The 20,874-nt window shown below is 43.4% G+C and overlaps 1 protein-coding gene across 4 annotated transcripts in view; it reads left to right on the forward strand.

Moving 5' to 3' along the window:
- The window catches only part of DPP6 (dipeptidyl peptidase like 6), a 731,733-nt gene that overhangs the window by 669,906 nt on the left and 40,953 nt on the right, over positions 1 to 20,874 (forward strand). For all 4 annotated transcript variants that reach the window (XM_019530500.1, XM_019530482.1, XM_019530507.1 and 1 more), the window contains exons 13-16: positions 299 to 406; positions 1,029 to 1,120; positions 4,679 to 4,726; positions 7,718 to 7,836. In XM_019530500.1, the coding sequence (XP_019386045.1) occupies positions 299 to 406; positions 1,029 to 1,120; positions 4,679 to 4,726; positions 7,718 to 7,836 (367 nt within the window). The remainder of the gene's footprint in view (positions 1 to 298; positions 407 to 1,028; positions 1,121 to 4,678; positions 4,727 to 7,717; positions 7,837 to 20,874) is intronic.

Raw genomic sequence — 20,874 nt, forward strand, 5'->3', positions numbered from 1 at the left:
GGTTTTGCAAATGGGTATTGACTTTGAAGCCACGAGTGCTGCTTTGCTGCCAGTTTCGTTTTGCTCCCAGAAGAGGCCAGCAAAAAGATGGCTGGTTTTTTCCTCAGCAAATAAAAAAAATGCAAAAGTTATAAGAATTTGTGTCAATTTTTCTGTTTCTAGAAGGCTTTATGCTCTTAAACTGTTTTTAGAAAGCACATCTTACTTCCCTTCAAATTAAATTAACATTTGTTTTTACCAGTAAAAAAAAATCCCCAAACATGAATGATAATTCATCGTGTGTACTTGACATTTGCAGAATGAAGAGCCAGTCTTTTCGAAGGATGGTCGGAAGTTTTTCTTCGTCCGAGCCATTCCTCAGGGTGGACGAGGAAAGTTTTACCACATTGCCATGTCCTCATCACAGGTGAAACGCCCACTGTTTATGTTGTAATTGTTAATTAGAATTGATTAGACTGTGTTATGAATATCATATCTGTGTTAAGACCAGAGACATAGCAGTACGTGCAGGGAGGACCTGGATCCCTCTCAGAATAAGTATTTGCTTCTTAATTCAAGTAAATGCTAGCGGTAGTGGATAGCTAGTCACCAGCAGATGATGCAGCTCACTTCGAATATAAACTTTTACAAATGTCCAGCATGTTTCAAAGAATCTCCCTGTTTTGTATATTTTTTTTTAATAAAGCACCTCCTTCATCGGTCAGTGAATCACACGAGAGGCTATTATCTGCAGGGCAGATGCTCTCTAGGCAGAACAGGTCATAGGAAAGAATTGTAATCTGTACTCTATCCAAGTCACCCCATTACCGCCAATGGAGTTTTGGAAAGGATCGCTCTTTTTCTTTTTTTAACTATTCTTATGCCTCTAAAGAAATATTTTGTAGCAATTCACCAAACAATGGTTTATCTTAAACCATGGAATCATGTCGGCTTCATATTTTGAGAGCGAAAAAAATAGACTTTGATAGAATTGTTTGGTGGTCTTCCTTGCAGAAAGAAGAACTCTCATGCTTTCTGTTTTTTGGCAGCCCAACAGCAGCAGTGATAACTTACAGTCTATTACATCTGGTGATTGGGATGTAACAAAGATTTTGGCGTACGATGAAAAGAGGCATAAAATGTAAGTAAAGTGGTGGGTGTAAATGACTGAATGAAGAGGCTCCCAACTTTTAGCTTCTGCTTCTACAGCTGGTTGCTCTACAATTGCCATTTTGAAAATATCTGAAGCCTTTTTATGTGTAGAGATAAAAGCATAGGCAAAAGAAAAGTGTGGGCTACATCTGATTTTGGCTTAGGTACTAGTTTAAACTGGAATATATCCGTTCAGTCTTGCCTTATGTTTTTCTTTTTTCCCACTCATGCTGTTTTTAATAACTAATCTCATTTTGGTATCAAAGTCAGAGAGGGAGGTCAGAGAGTGTATTCCATCATCAACAACTTTTAATGAAAATCTTTGAAGATAGATCTCTGTGTCATTTAACAGGTCCCATTACATATAGTCCTCACAGTGTCAAAAAGAGACATTTTTGGCTGTCAAAATATTATTGGATTATGTAAATGTTTCTAATCAACCGACATAAGTAAATCAAGAGTAAATTGGATGCTTATCTTGCTGGGATCCTATGACCCCAGCTGACTTCCTGCCCTTTAGGCAGGGGGCTGGACTCGATGATCTCCCGAGGTCCCTTCCAGCCCTAATGTCTATGAAATCTATGAAATCTATGAAATAAGATTTTTCCAGTATCTGTTGTTTCCATCTTGTTCCTTTATAATCATCCAATAAGATGCATCAGTTCTTGGTTTTCTGCTAAAATATGAGCAAAATAAAGTAAAAGAATAGTCTAAAAAGATTTCTTCTGATTCATATACTGTGTATTTGCCTCCCATGCCCCCACCCTGGAAGTTTCAGTGAGATACAAGATCCCAAATTCTAGACATGGTACATTTAAAATTGGTGTTATCCAAATTCGCCATTAAATAGCTGGGTCAAAAGGTATTAGACCATCCCAGCTATTGAACTGTTAATTATTATAGCTTAGTGCCCGGTGCTGTAAGGGGCTGAACACCTTTCATTCCTATGGATTTCAATGGAGAATGGAGAATATGCAGCACTTGGCCGATTTGTGCCCCAACGTATGTGATTAGTCACACTGGAATTTTAGTAACTAGGTGCAGGAACCGTCCTGATGGACAGGAAGACTAGCAAGTGCGGCAGAAGACCAGCTTGCCTTGTCAGGGAACTCTTCAGTGAGCTAAAACACAAAAAGAAAACTTACAAGAAGTAGAAACTTGGAGAAAAGTCTTGAGAGGAGCATAAGAGCATTGCTTGGGCATGCAGGGATGAAATCAGGAAAGCCAAAGCACAATTGGAGTTGCAGCTAGCAAGGCACACAGAGGGAAGTAAGAATGGTCTCTACAACTATGTTAGCAACAAGGCTGAAGTGCTCAATACCTTTTTTACCTCAGTCTTCACAGGCAGGGTCAGCTCCCAGATTACTGCACCTGGCAGCAGTTTGGGGAGGAAGTGAACAACTGACGGTGGCAAATGAACAGGTTAGGCACTGTTAGCAGAGCTGGGCATGTACAAGTTCATGGGTCCAGATGCACCCGAGGGTGCTGAGGGAGTTGGCCGGTTGCAGAGCTGCTGGCCGTTATCTTTGATAACTCATGGTGATCAGGAGAGGCCCTGGATGACTGGAAAAGAGAAAACATAGTCTCCATTTTTTAAAAAGGGACAGAGGAGGGTCCAGGGAACTACTGACTGGTTTGCCTCACCTCAGAACCTGGAAAAATCATGGAGCTGGTCCTCAATTTATTAGCACTTGGAGGAGAAGGAGGTGATTAGGAGCAGTCAGTATGGATTCACCGAGGGCAAGTCATGCCTAACCATCCTGATTGCCTTCTATGATGAGATGACTGGCTCTGCGGATGCAGGAAGAGCGGTGGACATGCTATACCTTAACTTTAGCAAGGCTTTTGATAGCATCTCCCACAACATCCTTGCAAGCAAGCTGAGGAAGTACGGGTTGGATGTATGGACTGTAAGTTGGATAGAAAGCTGGCTGGATCATTGGGCTCCAAGGGTAGTAATCAATGCTTCAGTGTCTAGTTGGCAGCCGGTATTAAGGGGAGTATCCCCGGGGTTGGTGCTGGGGCTGGTTTTGTTCAATATCTTCATAAGCAACCTGAAAGACGGGACGGAGTGCACCCTCGCTCAGCAAGTTTTCAGATGACATCAAGCTGGAGGGTAGGTCTAGGATTCAAGAAGACCTGGGCAAATGGAAGATTGGACCAAAAGAAATTTCATGGGGTTCAATAAGAAGAAGTGCCAAGTCCTGCACTTAGGATGGAACAATCCCATGCACCAGAAGAGCCTGGGGACTTGATAAACAGCAGCTTCGCAGAAAAGAACCAGGGGATTAGAGTGAATAATAAGCTGAATATGAGCCAACAGTGTGCCCTTGTTGCCACGAAGGCACAGGTACATTAGCTGGAGCATTGCCAAATACTGAGGGAATTAAGTCTTTCCCTCTATTCAGCACTGATGAGGCAACATCTTCAGTACTGTGTCCAGTCCAGTTTGGGTCCCCCAACTACTGAAAAGATGTAGACATATTAGAGGAGATCCAGCAGGTCAACAAAAATGGTGAGGGACTGGGGCACATGGCTTATGAGGATAGGCTGAGGGCTCTGGGCTTATTTAGTCTGCAGAATAGAAGACTGAAGGGGGGATTTAGCCTTCAACTACCTGAAGAGGATGGAGCTGGGCTGTTCTCGGTGGTGGCAGATGACAGAACAAGGAGCAAAGGGGTCAAGTTGCAGTACGGGAAGTTAGGTTAGATATTAATAAAAACTTTCTCACTAGGAGGGTAGCAAAACACTGGAACAGGTTACCCAGAGAGGTGGTGGAAGCTCCATCCTTGGAGATATTTAAGACCCAGCTAGACAAAGCCTTGGCTGATATAATATAGTTGGGGCTGGTCCTGCTTTGAGGGGGTTGGACTAGATGTGATGACCTGAGGTCCCTTCCAGCCGTCATTTTTTATGATTCCATGATCTTGACTTTGCCTTTTCAAATAAAGTTGGCCACCCCTTGCAGAGTTAGCTATCTCTAGGAGATGGGACACTACTTAATTATAACCTCAGGAAGCTGGTGCCTTTATTCTTCTCAAACAGAAGTGGAGCGGACTGCAGCATCAATGGAAAGCCTGGACAGTGAGAATCCTTCCAAATTTAAGCTTTCTCTTCCCTCCCTCCTTTGAGCAGAGACTTTGACCAGGCATTGCAGGTGACTGAAGTTGAGAGTTGGCCAAAACCGTCAAAAGTCATTGGAAGAGTGGGGTTTTTAATCTCACAAGAAAAAGTATTTTAAATACCACATACAGAGTTCTTTGCATGAGCCATCTTCTTTTGGTGTGCAACTGCCACATGTACTTCAGCACTGAAACATTTTCAGCTGGACTTCTGCAATGCAGCTTACCAAACATGTATATCCTCTACTGTGGAGAGGTCACTGACACTTTTTTTTGTAATGGGATGAAATGAAAAAGGCACAGGTTTTTGCAGTTTCCTTTACAGGATCATGGAAATATTTTTGGGGTGGCTGTAGATGTAAATATTGTATGTATAAATGCCCACCCCAGAATCTAATAGTTTCTATTGTACTTTATGTTTTTAGTTACTTCCTCAGCACAGAAGATTTACCCAGGAGGCGGCATTTATACAGGTATGTTTTTTGTCCTTTTATATGCAAAATGTGAAATCGGTCCCATTCTAGAGGACGTGTAACAATCACATGGAAACCGTTTTAAACACAATTTAGTTTCCCTTACACAAAAATAAGCCTGCATACATTTGCATTTTGTGTAATCATATTAGCAGGCTATGGAAACAAAATCACAGAAATGTTGGGGCTTAAAAACAAGCAAAATCAGCTGGACATTATTTGCAAATGCTTTTTCTCCAGTTTCACACAGCTTCAATATGTTCTCAACAGCTGTACAACGAACATGTGAGGGCTAGTTGACATGCAAGTTATCTGCACGACAACTGAGAAATAAATTGCTGTGGGCTTAAGAACAGTGAGTCTGTTCTTACATGTACTTGTTTCCAGCCTCTTTTTTGCCTCAGACCCCAAGCACTCTAAAATGTTCATTTGCTAATCCTCACAACAGCTTGAGGAGGACGTGGGAGGGAGGGTAAGGGAAAGTAGCATTATTCTCATTCTACAGATGCAGAAATAGAGGCATATACAGGATACGTCTCTGGTGTATCCATCACCTCTAGCCCTCGCACTGCTTCCTTTGGCTGTTTTCCCGTATCCATTGTGAAGAGCAGGGGCAGTGCTGAGCTCCTTTTGGCTGCCAGCTTGTTTACCTCCTGTAACACGATGCAAAGTTTTCCTCCCAAGCGGGAACGCAAAGCAACAAACTGAATTACTAGTGATTTAATTATGTCTTTCCTTCCTCTGCCTCTGTCCACTGAGCTCAGCGGTGCTTTGAGAGGCTTGGCTTTCAGCATCCATTTTTAAATTAAAAAATCACATCAAATCTGCTCAGGCCATTCATTTGTATTATAGGGAATAAATCTCATTTTCTGTGAGAAATCTCCACTGTAAGCATTGGCCTGATTCAGACTACTTCCACCTTCCAGATATAACTAATCTCTGCAGGTAGCTACTGTTCACTAACTTGCTGGGACTCAGATAAGTTTTCTTGGCTCCACTGAAGTCACAAGGGCTCCGGCAGTTTCTAGCCTGCAAGTCTCTGGCCTCCAGTCTGTAATCCCTGGTTGAAAGTATCAGCAAGTTAACAAAGCACAGCGAGGTAAAAGAGGGTGCAGATTGAGCACACATCAGCTGATGTCAGGAGCTGTCATGCGTGCCTGCTCTCACTTCATAGTAAGTGAATGGGAAAGTAGGGCAGCTTCCTCCTGTTTCCCTGAGAACTGAACTGTCCTGATGTAGAGTCCACTTCCTGCAAGGGAAGAGAGGACAAATACAAAAAGTCCCTGCTCCCTTGCAATTCGCTCTTCTTTTGCTTGTCCATACCCCTAGTAAATGACCCAGGCCTCCCTTCAAGTGGAGAGGACAAGCTGGTGCCCAGAATGGGAGCAAGGGTCTAATGCAGTAGGGCCCAGGGTTTTGGCCCCGCTGGGTAGGTGAGTGGCATGGGGTCAGTCTACAGGCTGGATCCTGCATGGGGCTGGCACATGGAGTCAGTCCTTGGTCCTGAGCCTGTGCTGCCCATGCCCTATGTGTCTGGATCCGGCTGCGCACTGGCACAGTCTGGTGTGCAGGTCCACATTATCCAGCCCACAGTACTTTCCAAGGGTCCAGACATTTGGCAAGAGGGGAGCAGGACTGAATACTGCTATTGCTCCCCTGTCACCCAATTTCTGGACTGTTTGGATGATGTAGCTCCAGCCCAAATTTGCTCCACTGACTCAGGGTTGAGCACTCCTGGTCTAGTGAATCCTAACCTCAGCTCTGCCACTGCCTGTCTCAGTGGCCTTGAACTAGCCTCATAGTGGGTGTGAACATGTAACACTTTACACCAGAGTAATTTGACTTCAGGAAATGAACTATGTACAGTCTTATGTTACTGTAAATCAGGGCTGCCCTACCTGGCCATTACTCTTTCTACTGCTCCTGCTGTTTCTGGGGTCTCCAAGCTCCCTTTTCCTCCTCCAACTTTGGTTTCCTGTCCCTGCCCCTATGGGTGGCGTGGTGGGGCTCGCAAGGGCTGAGGGAGCCCACGGTCCATGCAGAGGGAGGTTGCCTTACTTGTACTGCCCGTGTGGCGGTGGAGATCCTGTTAGCGAGTTTTATCTTCGGGATAAAGTTACATAAGTGTACTAAGTGTGTGTCCATTCCCATTGTCTTGTTTCCATCCAGTACACGCCAACTCTCCTTTCATTCTAGTGGGCAGGTACTATTGCTCCAGGCTTGGGAGAGCTGGTCATGAAGCTGCTCCTTTCTATAAAGTAAATTACTCTGTAGTGATTGTGCAATGTGTCCACATCTAGCACCTCTACTTCAGTTTTGCTACCCATAAAAGGAGACTAATACTTCTTCCCTATGTTTCCATGAAAAAAAGTAAAGTGAAAAATTGCAACAGGAGTGCTGAGTATTACCATTTCCCGTCCTTTAGCCTGCGGTGCCCTGCTGTTTAGTGCTCTTGAGGACACAAGCAGGTCAGGCTGTCTGCTTTAAAAAAAGCAGCCTGAACAGCATCTTTTCTGTCTACTTGAATGTTGTGATTACCAATCCACAAGCTGTTATCAGAGTGGATAAGGAGGCCACAGTCCAGGAGGCAGCCACCAGCAAGTCAGTTCCCCTTTATAATAAATATAATTTGTTATAGAAACACTGTGCCCTAATTTCTGTTGGTCTATTTATAGTGCAAATGCAGCTGCAGCCATTATTTCCTGGAAAGCTGTGCAGCTGCTATATGGCCTGTCCTTGAAAAAAATAAAACCAAAGAAAAAGGTTATCAGCACCCTTTTATATTATTTATATTATTATTATATTATTTTATAATGTGGGCAGAAAAAGCCCCATTACTTCTATTTAAACTCTGTTGAGTTTAAATAGAGGTTTCTCGTAGGAATGCTGGACACATTATACTTCGGTTCTACAATGCAATCAAGTGCCAGAATATTGCTTCAGTATAATCCCTGCTCAGTGACCTTCATGGATATGCATTAATTTTTTCAGTGCAAGCACAAATGGAAACTTCAACAGGCAGTGTCTGTCATGTGATCTGATTGAAAATTGTACTTACTTCAGCGCCTCATTCAGTCACAACCTGGACTACTTCTTACTGACCTGTGAAGGTACTTTTGTTTCTTGTATTGCTAAGGCTAGACTTTTGAGCAGGCTTAGACCAAGTTTGTAGGCGCATGCGAAAAAAAGTGAGCCAACAGCACAAAGGTGGGTCATCTTCAAATGTATGTTTTGCTTGATAATTTACAAACCATGTTTTTGGAAGAAAAATCTTAATCTTCGCTGATAGCAAGAGTGCTCTGTAGTTACACTATGTAATGAACCCTGGATCTGCTATAGCTTGTTGTTACATGATGGATGGGCGAATGGGGCATGAGCACTGGGGAGCTGTGGGGGTGAAGTGTGAGAAAAAAGCTAAGGGGATACCTCACCCTCCAGTCCCCCATCCCCTCCTGTCCCCTTTACCTTGTATCTTCCCTGCAGTGGCTCTGACAGCAGGGAGGGCAGAGAAGCAGCAGTGCAGGAGATGACAGGACCCCAACACAAGCGAAGCCCTGGCCGTGGCTACTGCCACTGGGGCCCAGTCCTGGCCAGTTACACCTCTGATTTGTTATATTCAATGTAAAGATCAGAGGCACACATCTCACTTTCAAAATGACTTTAGATACAGAGAGAGGTAATAATTTCATTATGATCAAAGGACACCAACATAAGCTGTTGCAAAGCAATTGTTGACCACATAATCCTGTATTAAGACGAGCATATCAAAATGCTGCATGCTTCATTCAGAGTGAAATCTACAGCAATTTAGCTCCCTTATGGCACTCCAGCAGCATGCAGAGGTAGATGTTACAGCGTGAGCTGATGCTCCCTCTCCCCTTTTAAAGTACCCTATTTACCCAAATCCAAGATGATTTCAAATTTAAGATGACCCCCCCCACCAATGCTTAAATTCTAGACATGGAGAAAGCATAAATGTGTTACCATTTTCCATATAGAGAATCTAATTATTGCAAGGTCATGTTAAGTTTGTCCCTACCCACAGCTGCAATGGGGGCAAGCAGTGGTAGGGGGGCAGGCAGCAAGGCAGTCAGGTGGCCTGACCTCTGCCCTTTGCTCCCTGTCCCTCCCATCACTTGCCCCCTTAGTGGGGTCATAATAGGCTACAAAATGAACATGAGCCACCAGTGCGGTGCTGTAGCCGGCAGAGCAAATCAAACACTGGCATGCATCTACCAGTACATCTCAAGCAACACTAAGGGTGTCATCCTCCCACTCTACTTGGCCTTGGTGAGACCACAGCTGGAGTACTGCGTCCAGTTCTGGGCACCGCATTTCAGGAAGGATGTGAAGAAGCTTGAGAGAGTCCAAAGGAGGGCCGTGAGCATGATTAGAGGTCTGGAGAGCAGGTCATATGAGGAGAGGCTGAAAGACTTGGGACTGTTCAGCCTGGAGAAGAGAAGACTCAGAGGGGACTTGGGGACAGCCTATAAGTATATCAGGGCCTGGAGGACCATCTGTTCACCAAGGACCCCCAGGAGACTACAAGAAACAATGGGCACAAACTGACTGAAGATCGCTTCAGATTGGACTTAAGGAAAAACTGCTTTACAGTTCGAGTATCGCGCATCTGAAACAGACTCTCCCCCTTCCCTGCCCCAGAGGTGTTACAGTCATCCACCCTGGAGATCTTCAAAAAAGCGTCTTGACACCCACCTTGCTGGAGTCATCTGATCCCAGCAGTCTTTCCTGCTCAAGTGCAGGGGAGCTGGACCTGATGATCTTGTCAGGTCCCTTCCAGCCCCTAACATCTATGAATCTATGCTTGCCCCCTAGTACCTGCCCCCTCCACTCCTTTCCTCCAGCCTGCCCCCCTACTGTTTGCCCCCCAAAACCAGTTCCCCTATTTGCTCCCCCATGCCTGGCCCCCACTTCCTCCCCACACCTGCCTCCCCATGCTTACACCCCTACCTGTGCCTCTGATGCTTGCAGATGGGACTGCAATTCTAAATCGTTAATTGTGACTACAGTTTCCTACCCATTGTTTTTTTTTCTTTGTGTGTGTGTGTGTGTGTGTGTGTGTGTGTGTGTGTGTGTAATTATACAAAGAAATATATATATATATTTTTTTTTTTAGGAGTTCTTTGGGGGATTATGGGAGAAGGTGGTTGTGAGGGGGGATTTGAAGAAAAGTTTATTGATCCATAGGTTCCAAGGAGCTACAGCCTGGGAGAAGTGGGTTACCTCAGTAATGCTCCATGGGCTCATCACCACTCATTTACCTTTGCCAAACAATATTAGGAATAAATACACTGTTTCTTTCTGGCATGTTACAATTCTGCCTAATTCCATACAAATGGGGCAAGTTACATCTCCCTTATTTAGGTTGCTGAGCAATTACTCCCACCCGTCATCCCACCGTGATGAATCAGGATGCTCTAATGTGTCAATTCTCACCAAAATATGCAACCCAAAGCAAACATAACAAGACTAAAGGTTTTCAAAACCAAAGGCAACGATGATCTGTGTGCAGGCAAGGTGCACACAAGTATCTAGTGTATGTGTGTGCAAGTCCAGTCGGTTGTCCCAATGCAGTCAGGTACCTTATTGCGGAATGTGAGCAATCTGGCAGTAAGGCTGAAGTCCTCCTTCTCTGATTGTGAAGTGCTCCTTGTGAACCAAGAGCTGTTCAGGAGTTCTGAGGCACGCCACAGACAAAGAGGATTTATAATTTGAAGCTTACTTAGGCCGTTACAAAGCAAATAGCTGGAAGGAATGAGCTGAAACTGAGGAACCTAGAATTTAGCCTGAATACCAAGCAAAGCTTCTGAACAGAGAGAGATGTAACAATGTGGAGTATCCTTCCCAAATAAATGGTATAGGGCATTTATAAGTAAACTAGACAAAGTGTTGGACACTGAAACAATCCTGCATTGTAATTGTATTCTACAATATTGAAAGATTTCACACAGAAGGGAAATTGGCTGAAAATATCTACTGGTATGGTAAATATCACATTTGCTAAGTTTGTCTTTTGACAAGAAAAGCCTTCTAGATTTTATTTTTTTAATCATTTTACAATGGCAATCAACAACTCTGTCTCTTATATAGAACATTAATGTTTTAAAATAATTAGACCCACATATGAATAAGATTAAGCTTCCAAAAGGGTCTTATCAACATGTTACATTCTAGCCAATTTATAATAAGGCTACAGTGATACCTAGACAGATTAATGTATTTTATTAGACAGTACATCCCAGCATTAATCCAAGAGCACAAGATAATGAGTTCTTGCTAACGCATTCTAGGTCACATCCTCTGCTGGTAGAAACAAAACTCAAGTGACTTTAGTATGCTTATGCTTATTTGTACCAGTTGACAGCCCGTTCTTCTGTATTGTGAATGCAACGGATTATGTTCTCAAAGTGCAATCTCACCCCTGCCTTAATGATGGAATCACTACCAACTTCTCCATAATGGGGTATGTTAGGAAAAATACGTCCATATCAGAAAAGATCAGGATCCTGATTCACTTTTCACATACATCAGTTGGAAAGTAGATTTTACATTCAATAGCACTGTGCTCATCAAGGCTGGTTGGGAAAGAACGTATGAATTTTCTTATACTACTTTCTGCTGAGCTGCTGAATTAGTAATGCCATGCCGATAAGGTCCATTTGGGTTGTCTGCACCTTCTCTTTGTCACTGAATAAAAGTAACTGTGAAAGAGGTGAATTCAGCAAGCTGTCAGTTCTCTAACTGGAGAACAATCCATTGACAAGCCCCCTCACATGCATACACATGTGTACGTGCATGCACGCACAGGTGCACACCCTCCCCCAAGCCTTTGACACACACCTGGGAGAATGAGTTTATATCTACAGGACTCCAGTGGCTTAAAAACAGGTTTAAGATAGTTTATTATGGAAGAGGTTGGGTGGGCCAGAATTAGAGTTGGTGACTGGTAGCTAAGGTCTCTGCTACACATCATACTTAAGGTATGACTAACCAATTTATCACATCTTAAGTTGTAACTTAGACACAAGTTCAATCAATTAATGTGTTGGTAAAACAAACAAAAAGGTGTAATAACTTTGTAGCTGGTTCCTGTCACACCATTAATCCAACTTGTGCCTGGGTGGACCTGTCAGCATGGCTGGAGGACCCATCAGCTGATGAGACACCCAACTACAAGGGTGCAACTAATCTGGGCCCCCACGTGCAGGGGTTCAGCACCGTCCGTCAACTGCCCAAGGCTCTCAGCTATGGGGCACATGGTCCATTCCCATGGCTCAGACCCTGCAGCTGATCTGGGCTCCCAGCTGCGAGACCACATTATGTGACCTGAGGATGGGAGCCCTGTCAGCTTGCTACTTGCCAGTGCAGGGGAAGCCTCAGATTGTGAACCCAGGCTCTCCCTGCACTGGCAATAAGGCATGATGGGATCTGATGCATGACCATAAAACACCTGGGGCCAGATCCACCTATTAGTCACCAAAATGGTTTTTGTCACCTAAACGTGATCCTATTCCTAGGGTTGCCCAGACAGTCAACTGACCAATCAATATTGTCAATTGACCGGTCAGTTGCCCACATATTTTTGATCGGTCAAAAATTATAGCGATTTTACCCCCCCCCAAAATCATTTGTTGTAGTTGTCTTGATAGAAATATGATTTTTTATTGTTTTTTGACACATTTTATAATGGAAAATTTGTGCTTTTTCTGTGTATTATTTGGGCCTATTGGCAATTTTTTACAATCTTGGACAAATAGTCAAGCAGTCAATCGACCAAACTTTATTTGACCGATCAAATACCCAACCCTATCTATTCCACCCTGCTCATGTCCCTGGAAAAGAGTAAATGCAATAGGTCGATGGGTCCTTCTGTACTGTTGCAGTACTGCTGTAGTTCTCCCTCAGTGACCATCTTAAGGTTAAGATGATGTTGTGTAACAAATATAGGCATGTCGGGAATGTGCGCAGGGTGGGACAGGATTACACTTCCATTTGTACATTGCCATTTGTACATGACACAGGGGGGTTAATTCTCCCTAAATTGAAGCGGTGTTTAAGGGTGAAGTAAACCCCTGTGTCATGTACACCCGTGTTGGAGCCCAATCCTTATCTCTCTTTCCAGCAGCGGGGAGGGGAGAACAAACGGCTGGTGGGCAAAATGTGGGTTGGTGCTTCCCTCCATGGCAACAGTGCCCCCCCAGGTGGCACCCGCCTGCAGGCACCCAGCTCGGGCACCGCAGCTGCGGAGGGAAGCACTGGGCCCCGGCACAGCTCAGGCAGGCAGGCTCCAGGGGTGGGGAAAAAAGATCAGGTTCATTACTTTTTCTTTCTTTTTTCTTTCTGTGGAGCCTGCCTTCCTGGGCTGCAACCAGGCTGCCTGCACAGGCCCTGGGCCACATGGAGCCAGGTGCTTTGCTCCACAGCTGTAGTGTAGGAAACTAAAACTCCTTGGAGGTGTCTTACTTTGCAGTGCCCCAAAGTCATTTGCTGCATCCCCGAGTCATTTAAGGCATATTATGCCGCTGAATGTGCTATAGCGGCTGGAATTAATGTGCAATATGCCACCAGATGTGCAAACAGCAATGCCATTAAAGCAGTACAAAAGGCATTTAACCCACTTTAAACCCACTCAAAAGTGTCATCTACAAATGCCCTTAGATGCCTTGTAGAAGGAATAGGATCTGGCCCCTTAATTATATATATCAGCTCTGCCACTAACTCATTTGGGGTAGCTTAAGACACCAGTCTCTTATTTCTCCCTCAGTGAAGCATAAAGCATGAGTAGTGGGGAGTAGAAGGGGCAGGAGAGGGGAGGTGTCAGGGCACGCCAGGGGTGAGGGGATGCTGAGAGATGGTGAGGGGGAGCAGAAGCCTAACCTGTTCTGCAGACCCAAAAAAAGCCCCAGCTGCTGCTGCCGACACGTGGCCTGCCTGCCTCAGTTGTTGCTGCTACAGCACTGCCACTGCTGGGGTACAGATCTCCAGGGGTGCCATTTCAAAACCCCTACTAAGTTGGCACCTGCGGTTGATTCACCACTTAACCCCCGCCTCCCCCTTAACCCACCCAGCCACACACATTGTGCTACTGAATAGATCTGATTGCTTAGACGGCTTTTGGAGGAATTGATTACCTGATGGTTGTAGAGTGTTTGATGATCCTTGAATAAAAGTCACAAAGCATGCAAAGCATGATCTTTTCAATAACTTATTGCACTGACTGCATCCAGAGCTGTAGAGCTGGGAAGCTCTGATACTGTTCATTTGATTTCAAAGGTCAAAAGTTGAATGATTTCTGCTTTTAGGCTCTCAACCTTAGTGGCAGGGTATAATCGCTGTAAAAGCAGTTCTTGTCTCTTGCCGAATGCATTTCACAGCAGTACTAGCTACCCAGCTTAAAGAGGAAAGAGATAAGTAAGACATAATGAAAGGTAAACGCTTAAAAACACAGTGTAATGCTTCCTGCCAGTTGGCTACATTTAGTATCATCAGTCAATCCAGGAAGGCTGGTTACCTTATTATTCATCTAATTGATATGCTTGTGATTGAATTTCTGTAGTAGGATCTGAAGAAACACAATGCTTGGCAGACAACTGTGACAGTATCTATTGTAGACACTGTCAAAAAGAGTGATGTCAGAGTGGCTGCTCTTGTCATTTTCAACATGAAACATGGGCTTGTGTTTTGATCTCGGATAAATTGACACCAGCTCTTTTGTGCCAATTCCCCATTACACAGCCACAAAGGTAGCCTGAATCAGGGGGAGGGGGAGTTACACTCCTTAAATTAGTCTTGATGATGGAGGTATTTTCTCACCTGGAACGGCATAAAAAAAATTCAGCACTTGCATACGAAAGAGGGAGCATTTGTTTACAGAGAAGAAAGTATCAAATGGGTTTGATTTAGATAATGCAAGCAAGTTAGTTTTGTTCTCTCTAATGGGCTACAAAGCGCTGAGCCACCTGGGCCTGATCCAGCACATAAGCACATGCAAAACTTGATGCACATGAATGGTCAACTTGAAGGATCAAGTATTACCAAAAGGCATCACTACAGTCCCTGCTGTTCGGTTTAAGTCATGGGCTACCACTGTTCAGAGAGCCCTTCTCTCGCTGGCTAGCAGGTTTAGCAAAGGATCGGTGTAATTTCAACTGTTCATGGTGCAGGGAGGGAGGTGATACATAGCCTCTTTTAGTTGCTTGATAAATTGGACATTTCCCTGTATGTTTATATTTTAAAGGCTTGAGTCTACACAGCTCCTGTTGCAGCCAGTGGGAGCGTTACCTGAGTACATAGCACTTGGTCACTGAGTCCAGACATCAGCTATCTCACGTAACAGCATCATACAAAGCCCTTTCATTAACTGATCCTAAGCTGCAGGATCCAGCCCCATGCATTCTGAGAAGCATGATATTGCCCACAAATGGTTAGCATTTGACATCCAGAAATAAGATGAGTGGTGAGGGAGACCTATGGCATGCAAGAATATTATTGCCAATTAATACATGATCAACATGATATTGATGCATACAGGTTATGGAACACTAAGCAGCCCTCTAATTAAAGCTCTGCATAATTATACATTATCAGGAAGGATTTAATAATTTATCTAGGGATGACTCTGGAAACGGATTATTAGCGAGGTACTACTAAGTGAGGGAGAAGAGAAGAGTACAATATTTTCTTCAGAATGATACCAGTGGTTGATACCTACCCATTGGCCACTAAAATCTGTTATCCTCAGATTTATTGAGTCTATAAGGCAAAAATTGCCCTGCGCTTACAACAGCATCTCTGTGAGCTAAAACACAGAAAGTTTTAGCCTTCTCCAAAGTGCAACCTCATTTTCCATCAATAATATATATTTGTTTTGATAGCAAATGTTTACCCATTAGTAGTTTGGGGATATACCCTATCTGTTTGAAGGACACCTTTCCGCTGGTTACTGTGTTTTCTTTCCTTGTCTTTGCCTCCTTTTGTAGTAATCTTTACAGCAGTAATTGTCTGCCAGGGTGCCATGAGATATTTTAAAGGGTACCGTGGATTTCCACACAATATTAGCACTGTTGGGTGTGCAAACACCTACACATGATTCACATGATAAATGCAGAGAATTCAAGTGAGAATACATAGTGTCAAGAACATTTTGGCCTATTGTGATCTTCTGAGTTCTTTGCAACAGAAGAAGTGTGCTATTATTTTTCCTTAGTCAAATAACAAGGGAATGCCAAGAGCTGGCTGTTTTTCAAGAGGTGCCTTGAGTTTAACAATGGGTACTTTGAGTCTAAAAAGACTGAGAACCCCTGCCTTACAGATGCTGCATTGGCAGGGGCAGGAAAGGGAAATAAGGGTGCTGGCAGAAGTTGGGGGGGGAAGAAAACCCAGTGCTTTACTGGAAGAGGAATCACATCAGTTTGAATAACTGATTCAATCAGCGATTATATAAAAGCACCAAAAAGCCCCGCTGAAGTGCATGAGCTATACAGATGCTAGGCAAGTCGGGTCAAACTGACATGATTCCTCTTCTGGGCATGTGCTACATTTGACACCAGGACATGCTGAGCTGAAAGTAAAGCACTGTTTGGGGTGGGGGGGTGTTTCCCATGTCTGTAAGCACCTTTAATGTTTAGCCTAAAGAATCCTGGTTTTGTGATTCAGATCATCTTTACCAGGCAGCGGTCAATAAATAGCCTTAACCCACTCTGCTGCAGGTCAGGAATCACCTGTAAGAGGAGTGAATGTCACCCCAATGCTTTGCTTTTCAGCAAGCAAGCTGTGTATAACAAAGGGTCAGATGCTGAAGCACCAATATCTGCTTTTACTCATTCATGCTTCCTATACCAGTGTCCAGGATGTGAGTGCCATGGGAACCACAATAGTGGCTTCATAGTGTGCAAGGGTGTCTGTAAACATGGGGAATTCTTCTTTGTGCTGCCAGATTATGCTATGATTATGCTATGATTTAAACCCATCATCAGAGAACAAGAGATGTAGAAGCAGAGGGGAGAGAATGCATTGTAACATAAGGGTCTCCCTGGAGAGAGAGTCATACTAATAAAGAGGCACCACAATCAAATGAATGATAGTCAGCATCAAATACCTAAGGACCATGTCTTAATTGGTCATGATTATTGAGCAGCCAGGTACTGTGTTCATAATTGTAGCTTGATTATTATCATCATTATTTAATATTTACATCACAATAATGTCCCCAGTCTCTACCAGGAACTGTCGAAACACATCTAAATGCATGGGATCAGTCCTAGAGCCTATTCTTGCTTATTTACATATATTTACTATTCTGTTCAGTTTTTCTGTCACCAATGCAGCGTGGTACCCCCGAGTTCAACAAATCTGCACATATGTGTAAGCTTACTTATGTGTGCAGTTGTTTGCACCAGGAAACTAATAAGGCAAGCATATTATATAAGGGAGAAATAGAGTCAAATACGTAGAATGTTCATATGACTGTACACCAGAAATACTTTTAAAAATTAAAAATAAGAAGGGAGAGGTGCCCTGTTTCCCCCACTCAAGGCACCTCCTGTTTTATCTAACCCCTTTATCAACAGCGTACCAAAATTGGGGAGAGACTTTCCAAGAGTACCAGTAAAATTTGCGTCTGATTCATGATCCAATGCAGGTTATTGGTATAATAAGTGAAGAAGGCAGAGAGATTAATTGGGAGCCTCTATGGGACTCCCAGGGCTGTGACAGATGTTGGTTATACCACAGCTGGGCCTTCATTCTGTAGCAGGTTGAATAGTCATGCTGACTGTCATGCATTATAGATACGTGTTGCTGGATGCAGGGCATGGGTTCTAAATGCTGAAGAAATGGGCACCCATACTGAAAATGTCTTTATCTTGCAGAGCTCAGAGGAGGGAAGACTGCAAGTCTATTCAGGCTGTGTTGAAACCATTATTTACATCCAATGTGAGACATGCCATTTACACTTATTAGAATAAAAGCTGCATGCTACAAGTTGAACATTTGCAGAGTATGCTTGTAGCTATAAACTCCTAAGTTCTTTAAACTGTTTCCCATGGATTTAATTTATTATCTTTCTTCCCTGGTGAAAGTGCCTAATATATCATGTTTTTAAGGAACGTACAAACACCATCTGGAAAAGGTAGTTCAGAAGTGCATTATTTACTTGCTGTCTCCATTTGTCAAGTTTCTCTCTCAGCATTTTAAAAGTTTCTTCATTACTTTGCATTTATTTTACTTGGCAGGATTTTGTTGGAGGTGTCAGAAACTTTCAGTTTACCAACAGTGCTAAATTATCCGTTCCAGAATGCTGTTAACCAGGTTGTAAGTCCAAACAATGGCATGGGAACATTTTACATTCCTAAACTTTTGTACTTTATAATATGGCCACAACAACATCAGTTCCTGCCTATAAGTTATCTAAGCTAAGTTAGAATATATGTTAAAGTATTACCATAATGTCCTGCCGTGGTAAACTGTGTCATAAAAGTGGGCCTCATACTATTAATAGTCACCCAGTGAAATGAAAAGTTTGTACTGAAAGCATCTTTTGGACATGCCAGTCATCTGTGTTTATACTTGTAGGGATCAGTGCAGGGCAGTGCAGATAGCCTTGCTGGCTATAATGATGGTTAACCACAGTAGGTGCTAACCAGGTTCCAGCATGTTTTCTCTGAACACCATTGACAAGGAATATTTACTATGAGTTGTTCCAACCAGCTGCCTGTGGATAGAGTTTGGAAAACCAGTGGGCAGAAATACAAGCAAGTTAGATGGTAGCACATGCAACATAATTGAGCATGCCCCGAATGCAAGATTAACCTGGATATTTTGTTAACATGATTAACATATAGCAGCCTTGTCCTTTGAAAGCAGGAGGGTTCAGGATAAGACACTGCCATCTTTCAATCCTGAAAGAGCTGATGAAAGGATAAATGTGAATTAATTTAGTATTCAGACCTATGTTTGTAGCATTACCTACTCTTAGCCTGATGCTGTTGCTCAAAAAAATACAGGGGTCTAATTTTCCCAGTTTCAGAGTTTGCTCTCTTTTGGGGTCTGTATTTGGGAGAGTTTCCCAGTGTTTCTTTCTCCATCTAATCAGTGATTACCAGTTTCAGGAATTAAGTTAACCAGGCTTCAGTGTTTTCACCAACAAAAGCTAAATTAAGCATTTGAATTTATTGATTCATTTTTCTATAGCAAAGCGACTTTTTACATTAAGCTGGTTTTTATGGATTCAGACAGATGCAGGTATCAGCACTTTTTATACTGCTGAGTGCTGAGTGTTTTTTTCCTGAAAGCCCAGTAGAGCCCTGAATAATCTGGTTTTTAATGTTCAGCCATTACTCAGAAAAAATCTATTCGTCTCAGTGAGTTGTTACTATGCTTGGGAAGCTTTTAGTATATCATATAAGAGAAAGCCGTACATTTTAGTATATAATATAAGAGAAAGCCCTGTTTTCAAGGGCTCCATCTGAAGGGGGCTGAGTTTCCTTTCCCCCCTTGTAGATTCTTTACTCTCTCAGGCCTTGGCCCTTTTGCTTCAGTTCCCCACATCTTTAACTGAGGGATAATGTATCACATGGATGTTGTCAAGACTGGTTAATGCTTGCGAGTCGTTTGGAAATCATACCATCGTTATTATAAGATGTCTCAGTGTTCCCTCACGTTGAGGATTACCAAAACACTTGGGTGCGGATGGAAGCTTTTTCCTTGGTAAAATTAATATATCTTACTTTTGCTTTTCACTAAGGACTTCAAAAAATGTTGGACTAAGTAACCTCTCTGACTCCTCAGGGAAGTCGAGAGAAGCATTGTCGCTCCCATGTTACAGGCTGGCAAACTGAGAGGCAGAAACTGTAAATGGTTTGCCTGTGGCCACGTACAGAGTCAAATATCCCAACCTCCATTTCCTTGCTCTTTTACCTGATAGCACTTCTAGGTAAGGAGCCAGTGACATACTGGAACAGGCTGGTTATCGCCAAGCTCAGGAGTCTATCTCCAACAGGGGAAAATGCATAATTGCCCACTTCAGGATTTTTGTAATAATCTGCCCTTAAGGGACATGTCTTTCTAGCCTCCTTGGTAAGAGGTTGGCTTATACCCTGAGGCATGAGAATAATGAACCGCTTTCTATACTTTTCCAATTCCTTCGTTCAATCAGACCTTTTAACCTATGTTGTTTGGACCAGACAGACTGTCGAAGTCTGGGGAAGGACCTACGATCAGGCTTTGTGATTCCCATCTTAGACGCACTTGAGACAAGAGCCTTGGAAATGTCTAGGATTGATTTGAGGCTCCTATGATTCACTGGAGCCAGTTCTTAAGCCTGTATTTTGTACACTAGACTCGCTGCCCGCACTAATATATCACATCCTGCATCAAATAGGAAACGTACGTCCCACCGCCTTGACAATGACGTTTGCGGACCTTAAAGCCTGATTGCCATTAGTAGCTTTTTCCTCCCTAAATATTATTCATACTAACATCAGCAAAAAGCTGAGCTTCTTGGCAAATGTGTCGAGCTTGACATGCTTACCTCAACAACAGAGGAATCATTAGGTAAGCTGACTTCTTTATTCTCTCCATGGGTTATAATGAAAAGTAGGATTAGTTTTAGAGCATCTCCAGATGCCACAAATCCCAGGCAATCTGAATGTGGACCTGTGGGGTGAGCACAATCGTAAAACAACACACAAATTACTGAACAGTCTGGAGCGAGGGAAGCTGTAAGTAGAGAATTAGGAGGCCCGGGTTGGCTCCAAGCCCTGCAACAAAGTTCCTGTGTAACCTTAATAAATCCTTTCGCTGCCCATCTGTAAAATGAAGCTAGTACTTCCCTTTCCCATGCTGCATTATGAAGATAAAATACTTTACTGGCTGTCATGTGCTGAGGTGCTGTGGTTATAAGGGGCACTGAAGTACCTAGACAGTAGGGCTGTGCAAAGCTTCAGGTGGTGGTTTGATTCAGAGGAGACTCAGCCCGATTCGGTGGTCAACTCCCCAAATCCAAATAGAATCATGGGACCATTTTAAGGTCCAAATCTATTCAAAGCTCTCCAAATTTTCGGAAAAGATTCAGAGAGCTTTGATTCGGGCAGTCCCCAGTGGCTGCAGCAGGAAGCTGCAGCCGGACT

The sequence above is a fragment of the Crocodylus porosus genome, unplaced genomic scaffold (genome assembly GCF_001723895.1).
Source record: "Crocodylus porosus isolate Cpor-Errol unplaced genomic scaffold, CroPor_comp1, whole genome shotgun sequence".
NCBI lineage: Eukaryota > Metazoa > Chordata > Crocodylia > Crocodylidae > Crocodylus > Crocodylus porosus.